Source organism: Heloderma suspectum, chromosome 2 (assembly GCF_057233095.1).
Source record: "Heloderma suspectum isolate Gila_16-S chromosome 2, 16-S_ref, whole genome shotgun sequence".
Lineage (NCBI taxonomy): Eukaryota > Metazoa > Chordata > Lepidosauria > Squamata > Helodermatidae > Heloderma > Heloderma suspectum.
The window spans coordinates 157556712-157577862 of NC_139459.1; the positions used below are offsets into that span (position 1 = coordinate 157556712).

General features: G+C 44.5%; 2 protein-coding genes across 2 annotated transcripts in view; one reads left to right on the top strand and one right to left on the bottom strand.

The window, feature by feature from the left end:
- SIDT1 (SID1 transmembrane family member 1) overlaps positions 1-21151 on the top strand; it is a 315540-nt gene that overhangs the window by 271772 nt on the left and 22617 nt on the right. The window contains exons 21-22 of the mRNA XM_084835330.1: positions 12637-12683; positions 17678-17783. Of these exons, the coding sequence (XP_084691456.1) occupies positions 12637-12683; positions 17678-17783 (153 nt within the window). The remainder of the gene's footprint in view (positions 1-12636; positions 12684-17677; positions 17784-21151) is intronic.
- The window catches only part of USF3 (upstream transcription factor family member 3), a 63755-nt gene continuing 55722 nt past the window's right edge, over positions 13119-21151 (bottom strand). The window contains exon 8 of the mRNA XM_084835329.1: positions 13119-16351. The gene's annotated coding sequence lies outside the window, so the exon portion shown is untranslated. The remainder of the gene's footprint in view (positions 16352-21151) is intronic.

The following is a 21151-nucleotide window of genomic DNA, read 5'->3' on the forward strand; positions in this document are numbered from 1 at the left end:
TTCAACAAGGGTGGAAAGGAGGAACCTGGGAACTACGGACCAGTCAGTCTGACATCACTCCCGGGGAAAATTCTGGAGCAGATGATAAAGCAATCCATCTGGAAGCACCTTGACAACAATGCAGTGATTACTCGAAGCCAACATGGATTTGTCAAGAACAAGTCCTGCCAGATGAATCTGATCTCATTTTTTGATCAAGTCACCTCCCTTGTGAATGCTGTGAATGCAATCCGTGGGAATGCTGTAGACATCATATACCTCGACTTCAGCAAAGCTTTCGACAAAGTGCCCCATGATATCCTGATGAGCAAACTAGCTCAAAGTGGGCTAGATGAAACAACGATCCGGAGGATCCACAGTTGGCTACAGAATCGGACTCAAAGAGTGCTTATCAATGGGACCTTCTCAAACTGGGGAGAGGTAATGAGTCGGGTACCGCAGGGCTCAGTCCTGGGCCCAGTGCACTTCAACATTTTTATTAATGACTTGGAGGAGGAGGTGCAGGGAATGCTGATCAAATTTGCAGATGACACAAAATTGGGTGGGATAGCTAATACTTTGGAAGACAGAAACAAAATTCAAAGTGATCTGGATAGACTGGAGCACTGGGCAGAAAACAACAGAATGACATTTAATAGGGATACATGCCAAGTTCTGCACCTAGGAAAAAGAAACCAAATGCACAGTTGCAAGATGGGGGATACTTGGCTCAACCACACTACAAGCGAGAAGGATCTTGGAATTGTTGTCGATCACAAGCTGAATATGAGCCAACAATGTGATGTGGCTGCAAAAAAGGCCAATGCTCTTTTGGGCTGCATTAATAGAAGCATCGCTTCCAAATCCCGGGAAGTACTAGTTCCCCTCTACTCAGCACTGGTTAGGCCTCATCTGGAGTACTGTGTCCAGTTCTGGGCACCACACTTTAAGAAGGATGCAGACAAACAGGAGAGGGTCTAGAGGAGGTTAACAAAGATGATCAAGGGACTGGAAACAAAGCCCTATGAAGAGAGACTGAAAGAACTGGGCATGTTTAGCCTTGAGAAGACTGAGGGGAGATATGATAGTGCTCTTCAAGTACTTGAAAGGCTGTCACAGAGAGGAAGGCCAGGATCTCTTCTTGATCATCCCAGAGTGCAGGACACGGAATAATGGGCTCAAGTTACAGGAAGCCAGATTCCGGCTGAACATCAGGAAAAACTTCCTGACTGTTAGAGCAATACGACAATGGAATCAATTACCTAGGGAGGTAGTGGGCTCTCCCACACTGGAGGCGTTCAAGATGAAGCTGGAGAGCCATCTGTCAGGGATGCTCTGACTTGGATTCCTGCATTGAGCAGGGGGTTGGACTCGATTGCCTTGTAGGCCCCTTCCAACCCTACTATTCTCTGATTCTATGCCTCTTCGAAACCCAGCTTGTACTTCCGGTAGTTCTCGGTTCGCATACTGCTGAAGCCTAGCTTGTAGGATTTTGAGCATCACCTTGCTGGCATGTGAAATGAGCACAATTGTACGGTAGTTTGAACACTCTTTGGCATTGCCCTTTTTTGGAATTGGAATGTAAACTGACCTTTTCCAGTCTTGTGGCCACTGTTGAGTGTTCCAAATTTGTTGGCATATTGAGTGCAGCACTTTAACAGCATCATCTTCTAGGATTTTAAATAGCTCAGCTGGAATACTGTCATCTCCGCTAGCTTTGTTGTTAGTAATGCTTCCTAAGGCCCACTTGACTTCACTCTCTAGGATAGCTCAAGTTCAGTGACCGCACTATCAGGGACATTAAGATCTTTCCCGTATAGTTCTTCTGTGTATTCTTTCCACCTCTTCTTAATCTCATCTGCTTCTGTTAGGTCCCTGCCTTCTTTGTCCTTGATCATGCTCGTCTTTGCACAAAATGTTCCCTTGAGATCTCCAATTTTCTTGAGAAGATCTCTAGTCTTTCCCATTCTATTGTTTTCCTCGATTTCTTTGCATTGTTCATTTAGAAGGTCTTCTTGTCTCTCCTTGCTATTCTCTGGAACTCTGCATTCATTTGGATATATCTTCCCCTTTCTCCCTTGCTTTTCGCTTCCCTTCTTTCCTCAGCTACTTGTAAAGCCTCATCAGACAGCCACTTTGCTTTCTTGCATGTCTTTTTCTTTGGGATGGATTTAGTTGCTGCCTCCTGAACAATGTTACGGACCTCTGTCCATAGTTCCTCAGGCACTCTGTCTATCAGGTCTAATCCCTGAAATCTATTCCTCACCTCCACTGTATATTCATAAGGGATATGATTTAGGTCATACCTGAATGGTTTAGTGGTTTTCCCTACGTTCTTCAATTTAAGCCAACATTTTGCAATAAGAAGCTCATGATCTGAGCCACAGTCAGCTCCAGGTCTTGTTTTGACTGACTGTATAGAGCTTCTCCATCTTTGGCTGCAAAGGACATAATCAATCTGATTTCCATACTGACCATCTGGTGATGTCCATGTGTAGAGTCGCCTCTTGTGCTGTTGGAAAAGAGTGTTTGCTATGATCAGTGTGTTCTCTTGGCAAAACTCTATTAGCCTTTGTCCTGTTTCATTTTGTACACCAAGGCCATGCTTGCCTGTTATCCTGGTTAATTCTTGACTTCATACTTAACATTCCAATCCCCTGTGATGCAGAGGACATCTTTTTTTGGTGTTAGTTCTAGAAGTTGTTGTAGGTCTTCATAGAACCGATCAACCTCAGCTTCTTCGGCATCAGTGGTTGGGGCATAGACTTGAATTACTGTGATGTTGAATGGTTTGCCTTGGATTCGTACTGAGATCGTTCTATCGTTTTTGAGATTGTACCCCAGTACTGCTTTTCCCACCCTTTTATTGACTGAGTGCTACTCCATTTCTTCTAAGGGATTCTTGCCCACAGTAGTAGATATAATGGTCACCTGAATTAAATTCGCCCATGCTTGTCCATTTTAGTTTGCTGATTCCCAAGTTGTCAATGTTCAGTCTTGCCATCTCATGTTTGACCACCTCCAGCTTACCTTGATTCATTGATCTGACATTCCAGGTTCCTAAACAATATTGTTCTTTACAGCATCGGATTTTCTTTTCACTACCAGACACATCCACAGCTGAGTGTCCTTTCAACTTTGGCCCAGCCGCTTCACTCTTTCTGGCGCTACTTGGAAATTCCCTCTGCTCTTCCCCAGTAGTATATTGGACACCTTCCGACCTGAGGGGCTCATCTTCCGGCGTCATCTCTTTTAGCCTTGTGATACGTTCCATGGGGTTTTCTTGGCAGGAATACTGGAGTGGGTTGCCATTTCCTTCTCCAGTGGACCACATTTTGTCAGAACTCTCCACCATGACCTGTCCGTCTTGGGTGGCCCTGCACAGCATAGCTTATGGCTTCACTGAGTTACGCAAGCCCCTTTGCCACAACAAGGCAGTGATCCATGAAGGGGTACAGTGTCTAGGTAGGTTCATATCAGGAGAGGTCTTCCATCAGGTATTGTGGTTCCATGCTGTGTAAGGCTTTATAGGTTAAAACTAGCACCTTGAATACAGGCAGCCGGTGCAGAATTGATGTTTATGCTCAGACTTTCTGGTGTCTGCTATCAATCTGGGTGCAGCATCTTTTACAAGCTGCAGCTTCTGAAAGTCTTCCAAGGGGAGCCCCATGTAGAGCGGATTGCAATAATCTAACTTAACAGAGCATAAACTACTGAAGCAAGGTTATCCCTGTATAGTTAGGGATGTAACTGGGCCACCAGCCAAAGCTGTTAGAAGGTACTCCATGCCACTGAGGTCCCCTGAGCCTCAAGTGACAATGTCTATCCTGATGTTGAACCAAGTACCCTGGTGAGCACAACTGGGACTACTCCCTGTTCCCCTGGCTGGATCTCAGTTATACATGCCATATTAACTGCCTCATCCACTATTAGAATGATCTAAGGGTAAGGGAGATCTTATTATGCATCTAATACTAATCTAGTATTTAAAAGCAGAATCCAAATACCTGAGGGCAAGCTATTTGGTGGTATTGAAATGAAATGGGACATTGGATTTAACTGAATCCTTAAGAAGGATTTGGCAAAATTGAAACAAGGTCAGAGAAGGGCAACAAAGATGATCAGGGGACTAGAAACTAAGTCCTACAAAGAAAGATTGAAGGAACTGGGTATGTTTAGCCTTGAGAAGAGAGGTGGGGTATGATAGCACATTCCAGGTACCTAAAGGGCTGCCCCACAGAAGAGGGCCACAACCTGTTCACTCATCCAAGGCTGTAGGACACAAAATAACAGGCTAAAGTTACAAGGAAAATTTTGGTTGAAACTTTGTAATGGTCAGAGCAGTCAAACAATGTAACCAACTGCCTAGGGAGGTGGTGAGCTCTCTGTTGCCAGAGATATTCAAGCAAAGACTGGACAACCATCTGTCAGGGCTGCTTTACACTGGATTCCTGCACTGAGCAGGAGCTTGGGCAGAATGGCCTAATTGCCCCCTCCAGTTCTATGATTCTATGATTCAGGGGCCACAATAAGACAAACAAATTAGAATGTGCTTTGGACTAAAGCTCCCTGAAAATCAGTGTCAGCTAAAATAAGGGAAAACAGCCACAAGTTACTGCATATATGGTATTTAACACATGTGAAACTGAGCTATATTATCTCTAGCTCAGTATCCGGAGGGGTTATGAGGAAAAAGGGACTTGTCTTCATATATATGGTGGTCATGCTCAGTGAATCATCTCTGGCTCCAGGTCTTCAAAGAGTTGAAAAAATAAAACAGTAGATTGATTTCTTGCCAACACTGGGTTTTCTGTCAATCTACAAAGGACTAAACAGTTGCTACACAAAGTATTACTTACATTTTCCTGAGTCACGCGGAGGGGATTCTGCAGCTCAGGAAGGTGCCTCCTCCTGGAGCTTGTAGGCATGGTCCACATCTAAACTTTATCTCTCCAGGTGGAGGAGTCATCCTATCTCCCAGACCAGCACTGCCTAGTGAGCAGAACAGCTGGGTCCTGCTGAAGCGCTGCAGAGTTTCAGCCTACATCTTAGTTTCACTTTTGTTTCCCACATAGGAAAATTCCTTTCTCTCCCTTTATCCTTCCCTATTTTCATTTCTATCTCTGTCTCTTTCTCACTTTTCTACCTCCTTCTCCCATCCAGCTAGAGCCTGGGGAAACAATTTAGCAGGGGGGAAGGGTCTAACTTCCTCAGCTTTTCTGCTGAGGCCTAGAGACAGACTGCAACAAATGCTCCACTAAATGTGGACGCTTTGTCAGCAGAAAAACAGAGAGGCAGCAGCATTTGCAAGGCTCCAGGGCTGGATGCACCCTGCACTCAGCTTTAGGTGTGGCTGTCTGGTTGGAAGACCTCAAAGACACAAGGACATTCCTTACCACTTCACAGGGCCACAGACGGCTCAGGCTGCCACTGCCACCACCATCTCACCAAGTTCCAACACCCTTCACTCACAAACAGGGTTGCGGGGGAAACAAAGTGGAAGAAACTGCAGTCCTGGCCTGACCCCTTCAGAAGAACATGGAGAGGGCCAGAGACCAGCCACAAGAGGGAGACAGCTTCTCATCACCAAGCAACATGGAGCGCCAAAGTGAGGTAGGGGTTAGTACTCCAACATTGCAAGCCCCCATCATGGAGCTGCCCCAGGAGGAGGTGCAATTTCGCCAGTGGGTGAGACAGATTACATCCAAAGAATTACTGGGTCGAAGGAAGGAGCCCACCAGGAATAAATCCCCCTCCCCCCGCAAGAAGCACAAGGGGAAAAGAAAGAGGAGCAGACATGGGTCTAGAAGCTCCACTAAACATAAGAAAAAAAGGGGAAGGAAGAGGATTAGGAAGTCTTCCTCAGATTCCAGATCTGCCACCCCATCTTCATCACCCTCCACCTCCTCTGCACATTCTTCCCCCAGATGCCATAAGGGTAGCATCCCCCCCCCAATAATGCCCTAAAGGCAAAAGGGGGCAAAAGGAAGGATTCTAAGGCATGTAAACCATCCAAATGGTGAAAAATGACACAGAGCCCCATCTCCTCAGATGAGGGTCAGGACTCCTTTGGTTCAAATAATGAGGAGGAAGGAGAATTGTCAGAGGAAGAACTGATTTCCTCTGCTGCTCAGAGAGGAGAATTCAGTTCTACTGTTTTCAGTATAATTTTTTTCCAACCCTGTTAGCTAAAGCAAGTAGAATTCTTCAAATTAAGGAGAAGGTACCTGAACCAGAGGTTTCTACATCCCCTGCTACTTTTGCAGGGGCTAAGATGGTCTTTCCATCTGGAGCAGCCAAACCCTTGACAATTCCCTTCTCTGACATCTTCTCCAAAGCCTGGAAGGCGGAGTGTGCCTCTCTGGGGAAAATCAAGCAACCACACAAACTGGCTAATAAACTTTACTCTCTGCCCGGTAAGCTTATGGATCAGCTGAAGGTCCCAGTGGTCAATGCCGCTATTGCTGCACTGACCTCAGCAGCCCTGCCCCCCAGTGGGGAAAGCGGGCCTAAAGATCCTTGCGATAAGTAAAAGCAGCTCTATGCAGAGCGATTTGAGGCAACCGCTGCTGCCTTCAGGGCATCAGCAACTAATTCCTTTTTTGCTAGAGCAACTTACTCATTGGCAGAGGAACTGGCAGGTTCAGATTTTACTCCCAAACCGATGGTTTAAGAAAATCTCTTATTCAGCAGCCCATCTTGCTGACTCTTCCTTGGATGCGATCCAGTTTGGAGCCAAAACCACGGCAGCTCACACAATCACGAGATGTAACATATGCTTAGAAATGGGGATGTGGACCCAGGTTCCCAGATTAAGCTGGCCACTTCACCCTTCACAGGTGCCTGACTTTTTGGGAAACCTATTGACAAGGTCTTGGTTGAAAATAAGGAAAAAGAAAAGGTGCTTCCTTCAAAGAAAGGAAAACGGAAATCCAAACCACAGCAGTCTTTTCATCCTAACTGATGCATGCAAAGACCAGACCAACAGGGTAGTTACAAGCCCACATGGCAAAGAACCTACAGATCTGACAAGCCTAAGATGCAGTCAGCATTTTCAAACTATGCCTCAAAGTACAACAAAGGACAAAAAAAGACCTCATCCACTTGACATCAGTCCAACAGTGGGTGCCTTGGGTGGGCGCCTACTGAACTTTGCTCCCACTTCGCTCCAAACTACTTTGGACAAAAAATGGGTGAGAGAGAGAGTTGGTTATGCTTTGGGATTTGCCCATCTTCCCAGAGAGGACTTTATTGCTTCCCATATTCACACAAATGTACCAAGCATCAGAACTTTCTCAAGGCTATCAATCACCTATTGGAGATAAAAGCTATAGAACCAGTCCCAGTAAGAAAGATTAAAAAAAACAACAGGTGTTTACTCCATCTTTTCCTTAGTTCCCAAAAGGAATGGGGATATCAGAGCCATTTTGGACCTCAAATGGTTACAAATCTTCACAAGACATTTCAAAATGGAGACTCTGAAATCAATTGTGCAACTCTGAACAAGCAGGATTTCCTAGCATCCTGTCAGGGATGAGTCTAAGCACCTTGAGATGTCTGACAGCTCCAATTCTGAATCAGAGTTGGAGCAGCAGCTAGATCAGAGGCTGGGGGAGGGACCCTCCCAAGTGAGTCAAAACGCTGGAAGAGAGTCCTCCCAAGACCTTGACCAACAGATGGCCCAGACTGAGTCCTTGCCCCCCCTCTCCATTGTGAGAATGCAAGTTTCGGAGGAGGAGGAGGAAGAAGAGGGGCGTGACTTAAGAGACACTAGGGCATGACACAAAGCAAAGTGGGAAAAGTTAGGGGCAGAGCTCAGACGCTCTGCCCGGATAGCCACTCTTGGAAGCCAGTGTAGGAGGGAGCCAACCAAAGGGAGGGGCTTCACTGTGAAACTAGCTTGGCCGGGAAATTCATACCCCAAACTGCCAGCAACTTTCTCTTCCTCTGGTTCTTCTCCTCTGCTTAGAAATTGTTGATAAGTTGTTTAGAGCCTGGGGGCAGCCTGAGAGTTTTCCTTGAACCTTCATTCGTAGGGAGACTAAGCTCTAGCAAAATAAAATCATATTAGCCCAAAGCTTTTGTCTTTTGTGGTGTTGATTGTGAAGGGAAAGGATGGTCCATTTCTGACACATCCATAGACCTGTTCGAGGCATACCTGCATGTTCCAATCAGGAGAAAACACCAGAAGTATCTGCGGCTTTGCTACAACAACCAACTTTTTCAGTACAGGGCTCTGCCACTCAGGCTCACCTCAGCCTCTCAAGTATTTACCAAGCTCCTGGTAGCTGTTGTAGCACATCTGAGGATGAGCAAGGTGTACCTCTGCCCATACTTAGATGACACTTTAACCAGAGCGTCATTGGAGCAGCAGTGTACAGACAGCACTTAACTCACACTGAAATGCCCCAAGGACCACAGATTTCTGGTGAACATAAAGTAGAGTGCCTTATGCCCCACCCAGCAACTAGAACAGCTGGGGGTGATACTGGACACCGATCAGTTCAAGATGTTTTTCACACAAGAATGGATCAGGAAACTATCTCAACTGGCAGTGTCCATTCACACTTGGAAAACAGCAGACCTGATGACCTTGGCTCAAATATTGGTGGTGATGGTATCATGTCAGGGTTTGGTGAGTTGGTAAAGATTTCACTCATGCAGTTCAACTGCAGAACTTGTTGCTTCTGTTCCAGAACCATATTACCTCCTGCATGCACAGACAAATTGACATTCTGGAGTGAGTAGACCAAGAACTGGAATGGTGGCTGGACCAGATGAGGTTCCAAGAAGGAATGAGTGTAGAAGAACCAGAGAGAGTCACCATAACAACGGATTCCAACCTCATGGGTTGGGGAGGGCATCTGGGACACAAAGTGGCTGAGGGGGTCTGGAGCCAAAATGAACAACAGTGCAGCATCAAGTGACAAACTAAGAGCCATCCGTCTAGCCCTAAAGAACTTGCGTCAGGAGTTAAGAGAGGTGCACATCTTCATCAGAATGGACAATGTGTTGGCCAAAGCCTATGTGAATAAGCAGGGAGGAACTGGTTAAAAATTTTCAACAAGGAGGCCCACAAGCTTCTGATGTGGGCAGAGAAACACGTTCAATCCATCAAGGCAGAGCACTTAGTGGAGAGTTTCAACAAGGTGACGGATTGGCCCAGCAAGACATCCAAATTGGAATGGACATGCAATCCACATATTTTCAGGTCAATCACATTCCGGTTCGGGGTTCCAATCATGGATCTGTTTGCTACCAGACAGAATGCCCAAGTACCCAAGTACATGACAAGGCTTCCCAACCCTGGTGCCGAGGGGATGGACGCCCTCACATCTCAATGGCCAGAGCATCTACTCTACATCTTCCCCCTATGCTGATCCTTCTGCAGGTGCTCAAGAAGATCAAATGCACAAGGGTGACAGTCATTCTAATTGCTCCTCACTTCCTCTTCATCCATGGTTCTCGGACGTCCTGGAATTGGCAGGGACAAATTACTGGAAACTGCCTGTCAGGAGGGACTTGTTGACTCAGGGACCAATATGTCATCCACAGCCAGGACTCTTCTGTCTGAAGTCTGGAAGTTGAATGTTTATGGCTGAGGGAGATGGGATAATACACGAGGTACTTAGGGATGGCGGAGAATTTCTCCCTGAAACTTCGGGGGGCCGAGCACCAACGTCTTCGGCCCCCCGAACAAGTTTCGGGGAGAAAACCTCTGCCCCCCCACCCCCCGCACCCCCCCCCGGGACGGGACTTACCTTCGCCGAATGTCCCTCCCGACGGCGGGTCCGGCCGGCGGTTCAGCAGGTGTTCGTGCGGGGCGGGAGCGGCAGCCGGTCTTTTGACCGGCTGCCGCCGCCGCCGCCATTCCAATAAATGAAAAAAAAAACGCCCCCGTGATAGGCTACGTGACGATTAACGTAGCCTGTCACGGCTAGATTTGCAAAGTCAGCCGTGATAGGCTACGTCAATCGTCACGTAGCCTATCACGGGTGACTTAAAAAAAAAAAAAAAACGCGTACGCTAATGGCGGCCCCATAGGGAGCCGCCATTCGCGTTCCTTATTTGGTTGCTGTAGTCTACGTAAATCTTTACGTAGACTACAGCGACCAAATAAGGAACGGGAATGGCGGCTCCCTATGGGGGCCGCCATTATCTGTACGTGCTTTTTTTTTTTTTTTTAAGTCACCCGTGATAGGCTACGTGACGATTAACGTAGCCTATCACGGCTGACTTTGCAGATCTAGCCGTGATAGGCTACGTTAATCGTCACGTAGCCTATCATGGGGGCGTTTAAAAAAAAAAAAACAACTTTCGAGTTCGCGGCCGGGCAAGGCGGGAAGCCTCCCCCCCGGCCTGAATTTCGCGGGGGGAGCAGCGAAGCGCCTCCCCCCCACCGCGAACAAGCTTCGACGAAAGGTAAGTGACTTTCGTCCACCCCTAGAGGTACTGAAGACTCTGCTGTCATCACGAAAACCCTCTACCAATAAGGTTTACAGCAATACTTGGAAGACCTTCTTAATGTGGTGCACAAAGACAGGGAAGTCCCCATTGCTGGGAAAGATGATGATGATCCTGGAATTTCTCCAAGAAGGATTAAACAAAGGCCTGAGCACTAACACCATCAGGAAGCAGGCTGCAGCCCTCAACAGTACCCTGGGTTGCGGGGGAAAGATGTCACTACCTTCTTACCCTCACTATAAGTGCTTCCTAAGAGGAGTGACATTGTTAAATCCACCTACAGTACACAGATTCCCCACTTAGAATTTGAATTGGTTATTAACAGCATTGATGGGGGCTCCATTTGAGTTGATGGCCACGTGCTCTTTGAAATGTCTCAAGTTAAAAGTGATTTTTCAAGCGGCGATTACCTCCGCCAGCTGGGTATCTGAGTTGGGGGCTCTTTCAGCAGATGTGTATCTTTCGTTCAGACAAGGTGGTTCTTAGGCTAGACCGCTCCTTTATTCCTGAAGTCAATTCCCTGTTCCATAGAGCCCAAGTGGTTTCCTTACCTTCCCTCTGTCCAAATCCTGTTCATCCTGGCACAGGTTAGATGTGTGCTGGGTGCATCAATTTTACTTGGACAGGACTTTGGACTTTAAGAAAATTGGAAGGCCTATTTGTGTCCTTTCAGGGAAACTCCATGGGGAATAAGGTTTCCAAGTCCACCATTTCCTAATGGTTGAGGGAATGTTTTGTGGAGGTCTATAAGGCTTTGAGGAACCACCCCCAGGGGGAATGATGACCCATTCTCTTAGGGGAGCAGGTACCTCAGCAGCCCTTAGAGGAAGTCCTTCTATTGAAGAGATTTGTTGGTCAGCCACTTGGGCCTCTGTACATACCTTTGCAAAACATTATAAAGTTGATGGGTATGCTTCTGCATCAGCTTTTGGGAGGCATGCACTCCAGAAGGTGATAGTACAATATCCTGCCATTCTCGGAAGCCCATCCATAGTTTACACAGTTCTGCAATATCCCAAGGTGGAGAATGCCCTCCATGTGACTCAGGAAAAAGAAGAAATCCTTACCATTAAGTTCAATTTTCTGAGTCCCATGGAGGGCATTCGGCCTGCCTCTGCTTCGTGTCAGGCATGCAAGGAACGGAATGTGGATAGTTAAATGTGAAACATTTAAATTATTGATAGTTAAGAGGCTTCTGCCAGCACTGTACATGTGGGGGGGTTAGGCAGCTTCTGGGAGTTCTGCTTAACCTCTGTTTCTTTGACTGCTTTGAGTATCTGTTTGTAGTCTGACATGCGCCATCAGCATAGTTCGTATGTCATTTTTTTTACTAGGTTAATGAGGGGTGAAGAGTGGTTGCTTTTTCCAGTCCGGTCTGGGAGATAAGATGGCTCCTCCCCCTGGAGAGATAAAGTTTAGATGTAGACCCTGCCTACCAGCTCCAGGAGGAGGCACCTTCCAGAGGTGGAGAATGCCCTCTGTGGGACTCAGAAAACTGAAAACTGAAATTTACAGTAAGAATGTATTTCATGCATGTGGCTGCTAGACTAGAGATTTTGATGGCATGGAAGTGAGATCAACCAATTTCAAGTGCTCAGTAGATCAACAGATTATGGTCTTACAAGTGAAGAGTTAAAGACTATGTCAAAGTACAAATAACTTTTATGACATATGGCATCCTTTTATTGAATGTGCAAATATGAGAAAAAAGACAACTCACCCTCCTGAATCTCGTGCTTTCTGGAAAGATATTTTACATTAATTAACTGCGTCTTTCTGTGATTTTAAGATCTAAATGTAATGGAACATAGTGCTCCCTGTACTGATTTAGTTGTATAATGGATTGTTTATTGATGAATTATTGTGGTTTCTTGTATATTTCACCATGAAATTTTAATTTAAAAATAATTAGCAAAACACACAAACGTTCTGTAAATGCTTACTAATATTAAAGCAACAATGGGAACCTGCATTTATTTCTAAAGCTTCTTCTCAGTTACTTCTTTACAGGTAAGATTTTTGTATGTCCCAAAATTACATATGTCGTTAATTCTCTCCCACTGAAATCAGTGAAACTTTAAAATGTTTAATATAATTGGATTGTGCCTTAGGCACTTGTGCATCCAATTGCAATGGCAAGATGTTATGGCTGCCACTTCATGCACATTTCTGGTGATTACTTCCCTTTTCTAGGACAGAATGATCTTGCTTGTTGCTGGGAACCTGGTGAACTGGTCTTTGTAAGTAGCAAATGTGTGTTTAATATGACCAGTATTGTCTTTGGGGATTGGCCTTCTAAAGCTCTTCCTCCACCCCCAGGACATGGTGTCATGAGATTCTTCAGCCTTTCCAGAAGGCAGGGTAGAAAGAATGTAAGGATTTCCCCCTCTAATGGTATTTCTTCCCTCCCTACCCTCTATTATAAATTTAGGAATTTTCTCAAGGCTCCCCTAAAGAAGAACACAGCCAACTATTAGAATAAGTGCTAGTTCCTCCTTACCTCTACACAACTTGCTTCTTCTATGACTGGGACGTTAGATGACAGCATACCTCTCCAGTTACTGCAATGTGGGGGAGGGGCTTTTGTATCAAGTTGACAAATGCTGTGGAGAGAATCAGGTGGTAAGGAGGTGTAGTATTTGTAAGATTATAAAATGAAGCACAGAGGCTGATTTAGAAGGAACAAATTTTACTTAGCAGTGTGCTGCTACCCAACTATATACAAAACTGAAAGTGGTCAGATACTTCTTAGCTTCCTTTCCCTGAACTGATTCCCTCTATACAACCATTTCTAAATCACTTTAGTTCCTACTCACATTACATCTCTCCCCTCCCCCCTTTTTAAGAACTATTCTCAGTATCTAATTGGTTTCCTGATCACCCTGCTTCTTGACGTAGTCACAGGTAACTTAGAGTCCACAGTCTTCTCTGGCATTTCAATGGCATGTTGTGCTACAACTGTTCCACATCTGTTGCCTTGAAACTCTGGTTAGTCTACCTCTGATGGAGATGCAACTGATGGAAGTGCAGCTGTAGTCTCGGTGGTCTCATCCATCAGTGGCTCATGGCTCGGAGTTTTTTTGCAGATCTGTTCCTCCTGTAGACACCTGCAGACACCTGCATCATCAGTCTGAACCAAATACAATCTTGGGGTCATGTGTTATCCAGTCACTCTTGCTAGTTTCCACGCTCTGTTTTGATGAATGTTAACTGAATCACCCACTGCAAAGGAGGTAAAGGCTTTGTACCTCTATCATAATAATGTTTCTGTTGTCTTGTTGTCTCTTCAGGTGTGCCTGTATATCACCTTTTACCTGCTGAGGTTGTAACAATGGTGTAACAATAGGCAACCTGGTTCTCAAACATTTCCCCATTAAGAGTTGTACACGTGATGCTGCATCGATTTTAGGCATAGTTCAATAATCCAATAAACTAAGATATAGATCTGTGTAATCCAGACTAGTTTTCTTCAGAACCCTCTTTATTGTTTGAATCACTTTTTCTGCCATTCCATTGGTTTGAGAAAATAATGGACTGGAAGTTGTGTGAACAAAGTCCCACTCTTTGGCAAACATTTTAAAGTCTTTAGAACAAAATTGAGGACCATAATCACTGACAATCTCTTCAGGTATACCATGTCTTGCGAATATGTATCTGCAATGTAAAATTACTGACTTACTTGTAACATCCTCAAGCAAACATATTTACACATATTTTGTATAACAATCAACCAAAGTAGGTAGTCTTCTCTTTGAAATTCAAATAAGTCCATTTCCAGCTTCTGCCAAGGTTTTGGAAATTCATGAGGTAACACGGGGGGGGGGGGTATTTCTGAAGGTTTGACATCTGGTACATAACAGTATCAAGTCTTCAATTTGAGCACACATGCCTGGCCAATAAACAGCTTCTCTTTTTGCATAATTCAACAACCAGATGACTCTCATGTATAGTTGCCAATATCTCTTTTCTCAAGACTTGTGGTACTACGATTCTGTAACTTTTGAAAATGACCCCATCATGAACACATCCATAAACATGTGGAACTTCCACTCATCTATCTGGCCACCCCTGCAAAATATTTCTCAGGATTTGCAATGTGCTATCATTTTCAGTAGACATCTGACATTCTTTCAATTTTGATTCAGATTTGGAAATAAAACAACATGCGGTTAACAGCAGCCTCAGCTTCCTCAGAACTTACTCCTCCCAGTTTGGTATATCCCTGGAGAGGGTATCAGCAATTATTAGATCTTTGCCTGATTTATAGTTCACTTACAATTGATATTTCTGTAGTGTTAGCAGCTATCTTTGGATTCTTGGAGGTGCATTATATAAAGGTTTTCCAAAAATTGCCTCCAATAGTTTGAGGTCCATTTCCACAGTCACTTCTTTTCCACAGAGAAACTGATGGAATCTTGTGCATCCAAACACTATTGCCAACATTTCCTTTTCTATTTGAGCATATGGGGGGGGCAGTAGTTAATGCTTTGGAAGCATACACAACAGGTGCACCATTTGCCGCATAATAGCACCTAATCTGTAAAACTAGCATCCACTGACTGCGTATTGCTTCTTACTGCTTCTTTCACATTGTAATATTATTAGTTTATTAGCAGCTTTTATTAGCAGCTCCTTCAACTGTGTGAATGCTGTTTCATGGACTGGCACCCAGCAAAAGTCACGCAAACACAAAGGAGATATGTATCCCAAATGCTCAAAACACAAGAAACAATGAATTGGGATGCCCCTCAGTTAGAAACTCTAAAGCAAATTTTTGTTGGAATCTTTATACTAAAATTGTTTACTAGAAAAACACAGATTAGAAAGATCAATACAACCACAATATGAAATAATATAAAATGACCAAACGTGTTTCGACACAGGTCTTCCTCAGTGGTCAAACTACAAAAAAAATTATAAACACATTAAAGCAAACACTTAACAGAAATAAACCTGTGAATATAAATAAAATTGTTTGTTAGGGAATGAGTATTTTTATTTAGCAAGAACTTACTCATTGGTTTATAACTGAAGTACTTATCAGAGCCAAAATACTAAAGCAATAATAAAGCTAAAAACGCCCTCCTACAATGGACCTCTCAAATCTTCAAGGCTAGGAGGGTTCCTAAACAAAAAATACCAGCATATAATTAAAAGATTGCAAGTCCCCAAATCATAGTTTTGAAATGCCAGACTTGTAGCAGGCCTCTGCTGCTTCTGCAGACCTCTGTGGTACGTCCTTATTTCTAAGGCTGTTAGTAATGCCAGGCTTTCATTTGGTCTGAGATTGGCTTACTTTTAGCTTCTCAGAGGTACTTTTGCCCTTTAAGGCATCCATTTGCTTTTCTGTTGCCCCCAAACATTTCAAATGTTTTGCAGCCACTTCTTCTGCCTTGTATATATTCAAGTTAAATCACTCTCAGTAATTTGGCTTTCAATCTGTCTGTCTGAATACCACAGATTATATGATCTTTAATAAGAAATTCTCACAGCTCCTCAAATTCACAGGTTTGGGCCAGCATCTTTAAATCAGTCACATATTGATCTGTACTTCCTCCTTCACTCTGAATTCTGGTGAAAAACGTGTGCCTTTTTTATAAGTAACATTTCTTCTGGGTACACAGAATGCTTCAGATGCATTAATCAAAACTTGAATTTTATACTTGTCTTCATCATCATCAAACTGGAAAGTATTAAATACCTCTCTTGCCTCTTCACCTGCCACTCGCAGAAATAATGCTAACTGGAGTCTCTCTCCTATCTGCTCCGCTTGCAGAGTAGTACAATTCAAACCCTTAGTTCCATCTTCTCCAGCTCTCTGTGGCATTTCCTTCAAACACCAACTTTCCTGGAAGCTTCAGCTGGTCCATTTTCACTGCCTTCTTTTCAGTTTGTCTTCTGACGCTACCTGGAAGATTATAAAATGAACCACAGAGACAGAAGAACAAACTTAACTTAGCAGTGTGCTGCTACCCAGCTATATACAAAACTGAAAGTGGTCAGACATTCCTTAACTTCCTTTCCCTGCCATTCTCACCCAGAGCCGATTCCCCCATACAATCATTTCTAAACCACTTTAGTTCCTACTCACATTACAAGAGGCACATCCCTCGAAGGCCTTTTGCTTCTCTTTGAATCTTGTGGCCCTGCGGTTGTGGGCTGGGAAGTGTTCTGGCATAAGTAAAGGGGACAGAAAAGCTTCATCCATTCCCTGTCAACTTAATACTCTCTAATGAAGCTGAGTCTGGGATGAGAAACATTCCATTCCAGTTACAGTTACACTCCCTCTCACCGCTACAAATCCAGCTTTCCATATCTGCTTATAGGATCATGTCAAAGAGAATTAATTTCCTTGTATGGTATGATTGGTGGCTTTCTTCTAGGCTCATCTGTAGTTGCTACTTGATTAGTAGAGATTTTCCCTCACAGCTGCAGGTTGCTCTTCTGGAAGGTTTTGCTTTGACAATAATAACTCTGTTTGTTTAAACATGGAACTGCCCATATCATGTAGAAGAAGAGGAGTGGGGGATATGATTTTAAAAGCAAAAAGGGCACATGGTTGTGGGGAGCTGAAACACCCCTGCCCATAGCTTACATCCAGAAAGTGCTTTTCTGTTCGCTAGGGTAACTTCTCCTGTCAGAGCCCTAGACGGGAGAAAATGCCTAGAAAGAGGGCTTATGGCAAGGTAAACAAAAGAGGGAGGAATATTCAACTCCCCTAATCCACATGGTTATTTTTCTGCATGGTTTGGACAATTCCATGTTTAAATGCATAGAACTGTCACCGTATGTCAAATTTGATCTGTGATAAGGTGTTGTAATCTCTTCTAAAACCCTTTCTAGTACAATGACTACGAGTCATGATCAAGATCACTTAACTTCATGAGATACTTTTAACCATCCCAGTGAATTATAATAAGGGTTTTTGAAGAACACTAAGAGAGTTGCCTCTCCACATTCTTTCACCGAATGTTTGTGTCAGGGGTGGGGGTGGGTTTATTGGATTCCTAAACTGCCTTTCAAGCAGATGGGTCTGCAAGATGTTTTACAATAATTATAATTAAAGCAGTTTCATTTTCTTTAAAACAACAATAATTATGATGGAATATGAATCTGGACTCTAGAGACTATTCTAGAAGGTCATTGTTAATCTAGACAAATTAATCCAGAAGAGCAGGGCATTGTTTGTGTATGCATCTTGAATTGTGTAGCCTTTTTCCTTCTCCTTTCTCAGTGCCATTTTTGGACTGGTATATCGGCCTAAGGACTTTGCCTCCTACCTGCTGGGCATCTTTATCTGTAATCTTCTGCTGTATCTTGCCTTTTATGTTATTATGAAGGTAAGTGGTGCCACAAATCATTTCTCTTTCTTGTTGTCAGAACTTTAAAAACTGCCTTTCAACTGTGAATAGAAAATATGGGTTTTATGAAGTCACTTCTCATAGTTCTACCTATCTTGTGCCAAAACATGGCTGCCCAAGGCTTGCTTTCCATCACTGGTCTTCCAGAATTGGCTCCAGGTTTTTTGAGCCTTTGGGCAAAAGACTATAGGTATGCACTCTTAGTGTGGAGGCAAGGATGTTATGTGGGGCTGAAGAATAACAGATAGCTTCTTCAACTGGAGACTTATCACAGCTACTTTCGACACAGATAGAACAATACCTTCATGTAGTTCATTACTTCTGCCACTCAAACTGCCAGACCTCATTTGGCTACTGTGACGAGCCAGGTTAGGATGTTCATGGGGCAAGTTGACATGTGGTTGACCTTATCTATCCAAGAATCCTGATCTCTGCCTTCAGACTGCACAAACTGAAACATATCCAAAACACATCTAGACTGAGCCATGGTCTCAGCTAGAGCTGATCCTATATTCATTGTGAAGCTGTTACCGAATATCTTCTCTGGATATGTGTACATCGATTAAGAGACCTTTTAACTTGGGCAATAGCAACAAGTCTTGGCAGAAGTGACCCAATGATACGCGCGCGCACACACACACACACACACACACTCATAGATTTCTTTGAAAATAAGGAATTTTATTAAGCACACAAGAATCAAAATATACACAATGGTTACTTTGGGGAAAATAGCTGGTTGGCAAAAAAGCACTTATACAAACTCTAGGATGAAGTCAATCAGTTAATAGATTACAAACAGAAATAGGCAAAGCAAGCAAATAAACAAAAAATGTAACATTGAGAGTGTAGATCTCCGTGCACTCGGTTCAAATGATGGGGAAATTAGCTTTAGAATCGCTTGGAGGCTAAAGTTGGCAGTGCAAGAATGACTAGGCTGTGGACATGCATGGATTGTCCAGGATGAACTGGCCTGGGCTATGATTCTGAGGATGTTGCAGAGGTTGGGGTTAAGGAAATTGGAATCTTAACACTACTGGGAGTGGGAGAAAGAGAAAGGTTTGGGGACAAGCTTGCAAGAGCAAAGAGGAGAAAAAGATCTTGTGAAGGCTTGGCATGGCATTCAGGCTATGTGCCAATGCTAATCCTGGAGCACAGTCACTGTGATAAAAGGGGAGGGCTGAGCTGGGGTTGCCTTGATCTGATTCACATGCTCACCCCCTTAAACAGTTGGCAAGGACCATTTCTGTCCTTGCCAACTGCCACAGGGACTCCAGCCATTCGATAAGATAGAAATGGGGAACAAAGGGACCCTGACCATGATCCTTGCCACTAGATGATGAGGGTAAGGCTGCATTAAAGTGGCTGGGCTTCCAACCACAAACAGACTGTATTATAACACACTCACATATGTATACAATAGGAAAGAAGGTATAGAGTAGAAGGCAATTTTGTAGTTTGAAAACCTCCAGAGGATAGTAGACTGCTTGAAAGATAGCTTTCCCTGGATCTTATTAGATCTGTTCTATAGCTGAAGCTGGGGCAAAGAAAAGGGGTCCATGAAAGGGGCTGCAAGCAAGTAACCAGTTCAGCTTAATCCAGAGCACATGTTCTCAAGGAAGGTGTCTGCTGAGGCTCAATCAAAGCCCCAGGTTCAGTGACTTAGGCTGGATCTACATGGGGCTTTTATGCTGGTCCTACTGCGCCCCAAAGGTGATAAGTGTCAGGTGACACATACCCTTCTCTGTAGCCAGCACTCTGTTTTTAGGTCTACAGTCCAGTGTTTCTGAGACTGCTGTTCTGACAGATTATCCCATCAGGGCACTACCACAGCACTTTGGGGGTCTGTGTGAGCTGAACTGCCCTTGCTGCAGGAGCAGCACTGATTGGCAGAAAGGAAAGTGGCAGGGGGTGGGTGGACACAGGGAGAGCAGAGTCATGTCTACCCAGAAGTAAATTCAAATTGCACTTCGCTGAGTACAGGAGCAGAGGGTTGGGAGAATTCCTCTGCCTGTTATAAATATTCATTGAGTGCAGGAGTGGGAAGGGGGAGTGATGGAAAGCAAACCTCAAGCCTGCCATTTTAAAACTACCCATTCCTACTTGGAAGTCCTCTTTTGCAGTTCACCACCCAGGGTGGGGGGTGGGGAAGAGTGGCAGAGAGCAAGCGTCAAATAGCAGGAGAGGGAAGGAATGAAGGCAGTTAACCTTTGGCTTCTCCCTATCAGGGGTCTCCATATTTGCACACCTTCGAATATGAATGGGGCTGGTTCTCTCCTTTCTCCCTTTTAATTTCTTTGCCTCAAGGAACAACGAGCTGGCATGGATAACCATGGCTACTCAGAAGTAAATCACTTTTTTTCAATGAGGCTTACTCCTGAGAAAGACAGCAGGTTGCTTTTGGGTCCCCTTTGTAAAAAAAATACAAATCTCCAGGCAGCATCCTTATTTTACAGTCATTCCTGCAATGTCCTTCCTCTCCCCGCATTCCCAATTCTCAGGTATGCAGGGCTTTATTGAATTTAAGAACTGATGGCCTCCAAATGACCCCTAATCCCGCAAGGAGCATTAGTATTATTAGCACAGTGCCTTCCTGAGTCATTCACAATATCACTTTTCCGGAGGGACAGAGAGGGGTGGGAGGGAGGATGTTTGCATGTCCACTTGGAAGTAGGGATGTACGAAAGGTACTTACCTTTCGGGGATTATGCTGATGGTGTGGGGGGATGCGTTCCGTCCCTCCCCCCAGAATCCTCACCGGGGGGGAGGTGCTCCATTCCTCCCCCCCCCCCGGAATCCTGGCCAGCCGGCTGTGCTGCGCAGCGATTCTGCGGAGCCGCCGGCCAGCTCCACCAGCAGCCAGACATCCGGCCGCTGGCTAGCAGGGATGCAAATGGCAGCGGCTGTAGCCGCCGCCGTTTGCGTCCCTGCAGTCAGCCGTGATAGGCTACGTAAATCTTTTCGTAGCCTATCACGGCTGATTAAAACAAAAACAAAAAAAACACGCATACGCAAATGGCGGCGGCCATGACCGCCGCCATTTGCGTCCCTTATTTTGGCACGTCTTAGTCTACGTAAACATTTGGCACGTCTTGGTCTACGTAAACGTCTATGCTATTTGCGTTCCCCTTATTTTCGCCGTCTTAGTCTACGTAAATGCTTACGTAATTGCCATGGCCACCGCCATTTGCGTATGGGCGTGTGTGCTGTTTTTTTTTAAAGTCAGCCGTGATAGGCTACGTAAAGATTTACGTAGCCTACCACGGTGTTTTTTTAAAATCTAGCCGTGATAGGCTACGTAAATCTTTACGAAGCCTATCACGTTCTTTTGTTTTGTTTTGTTTTTT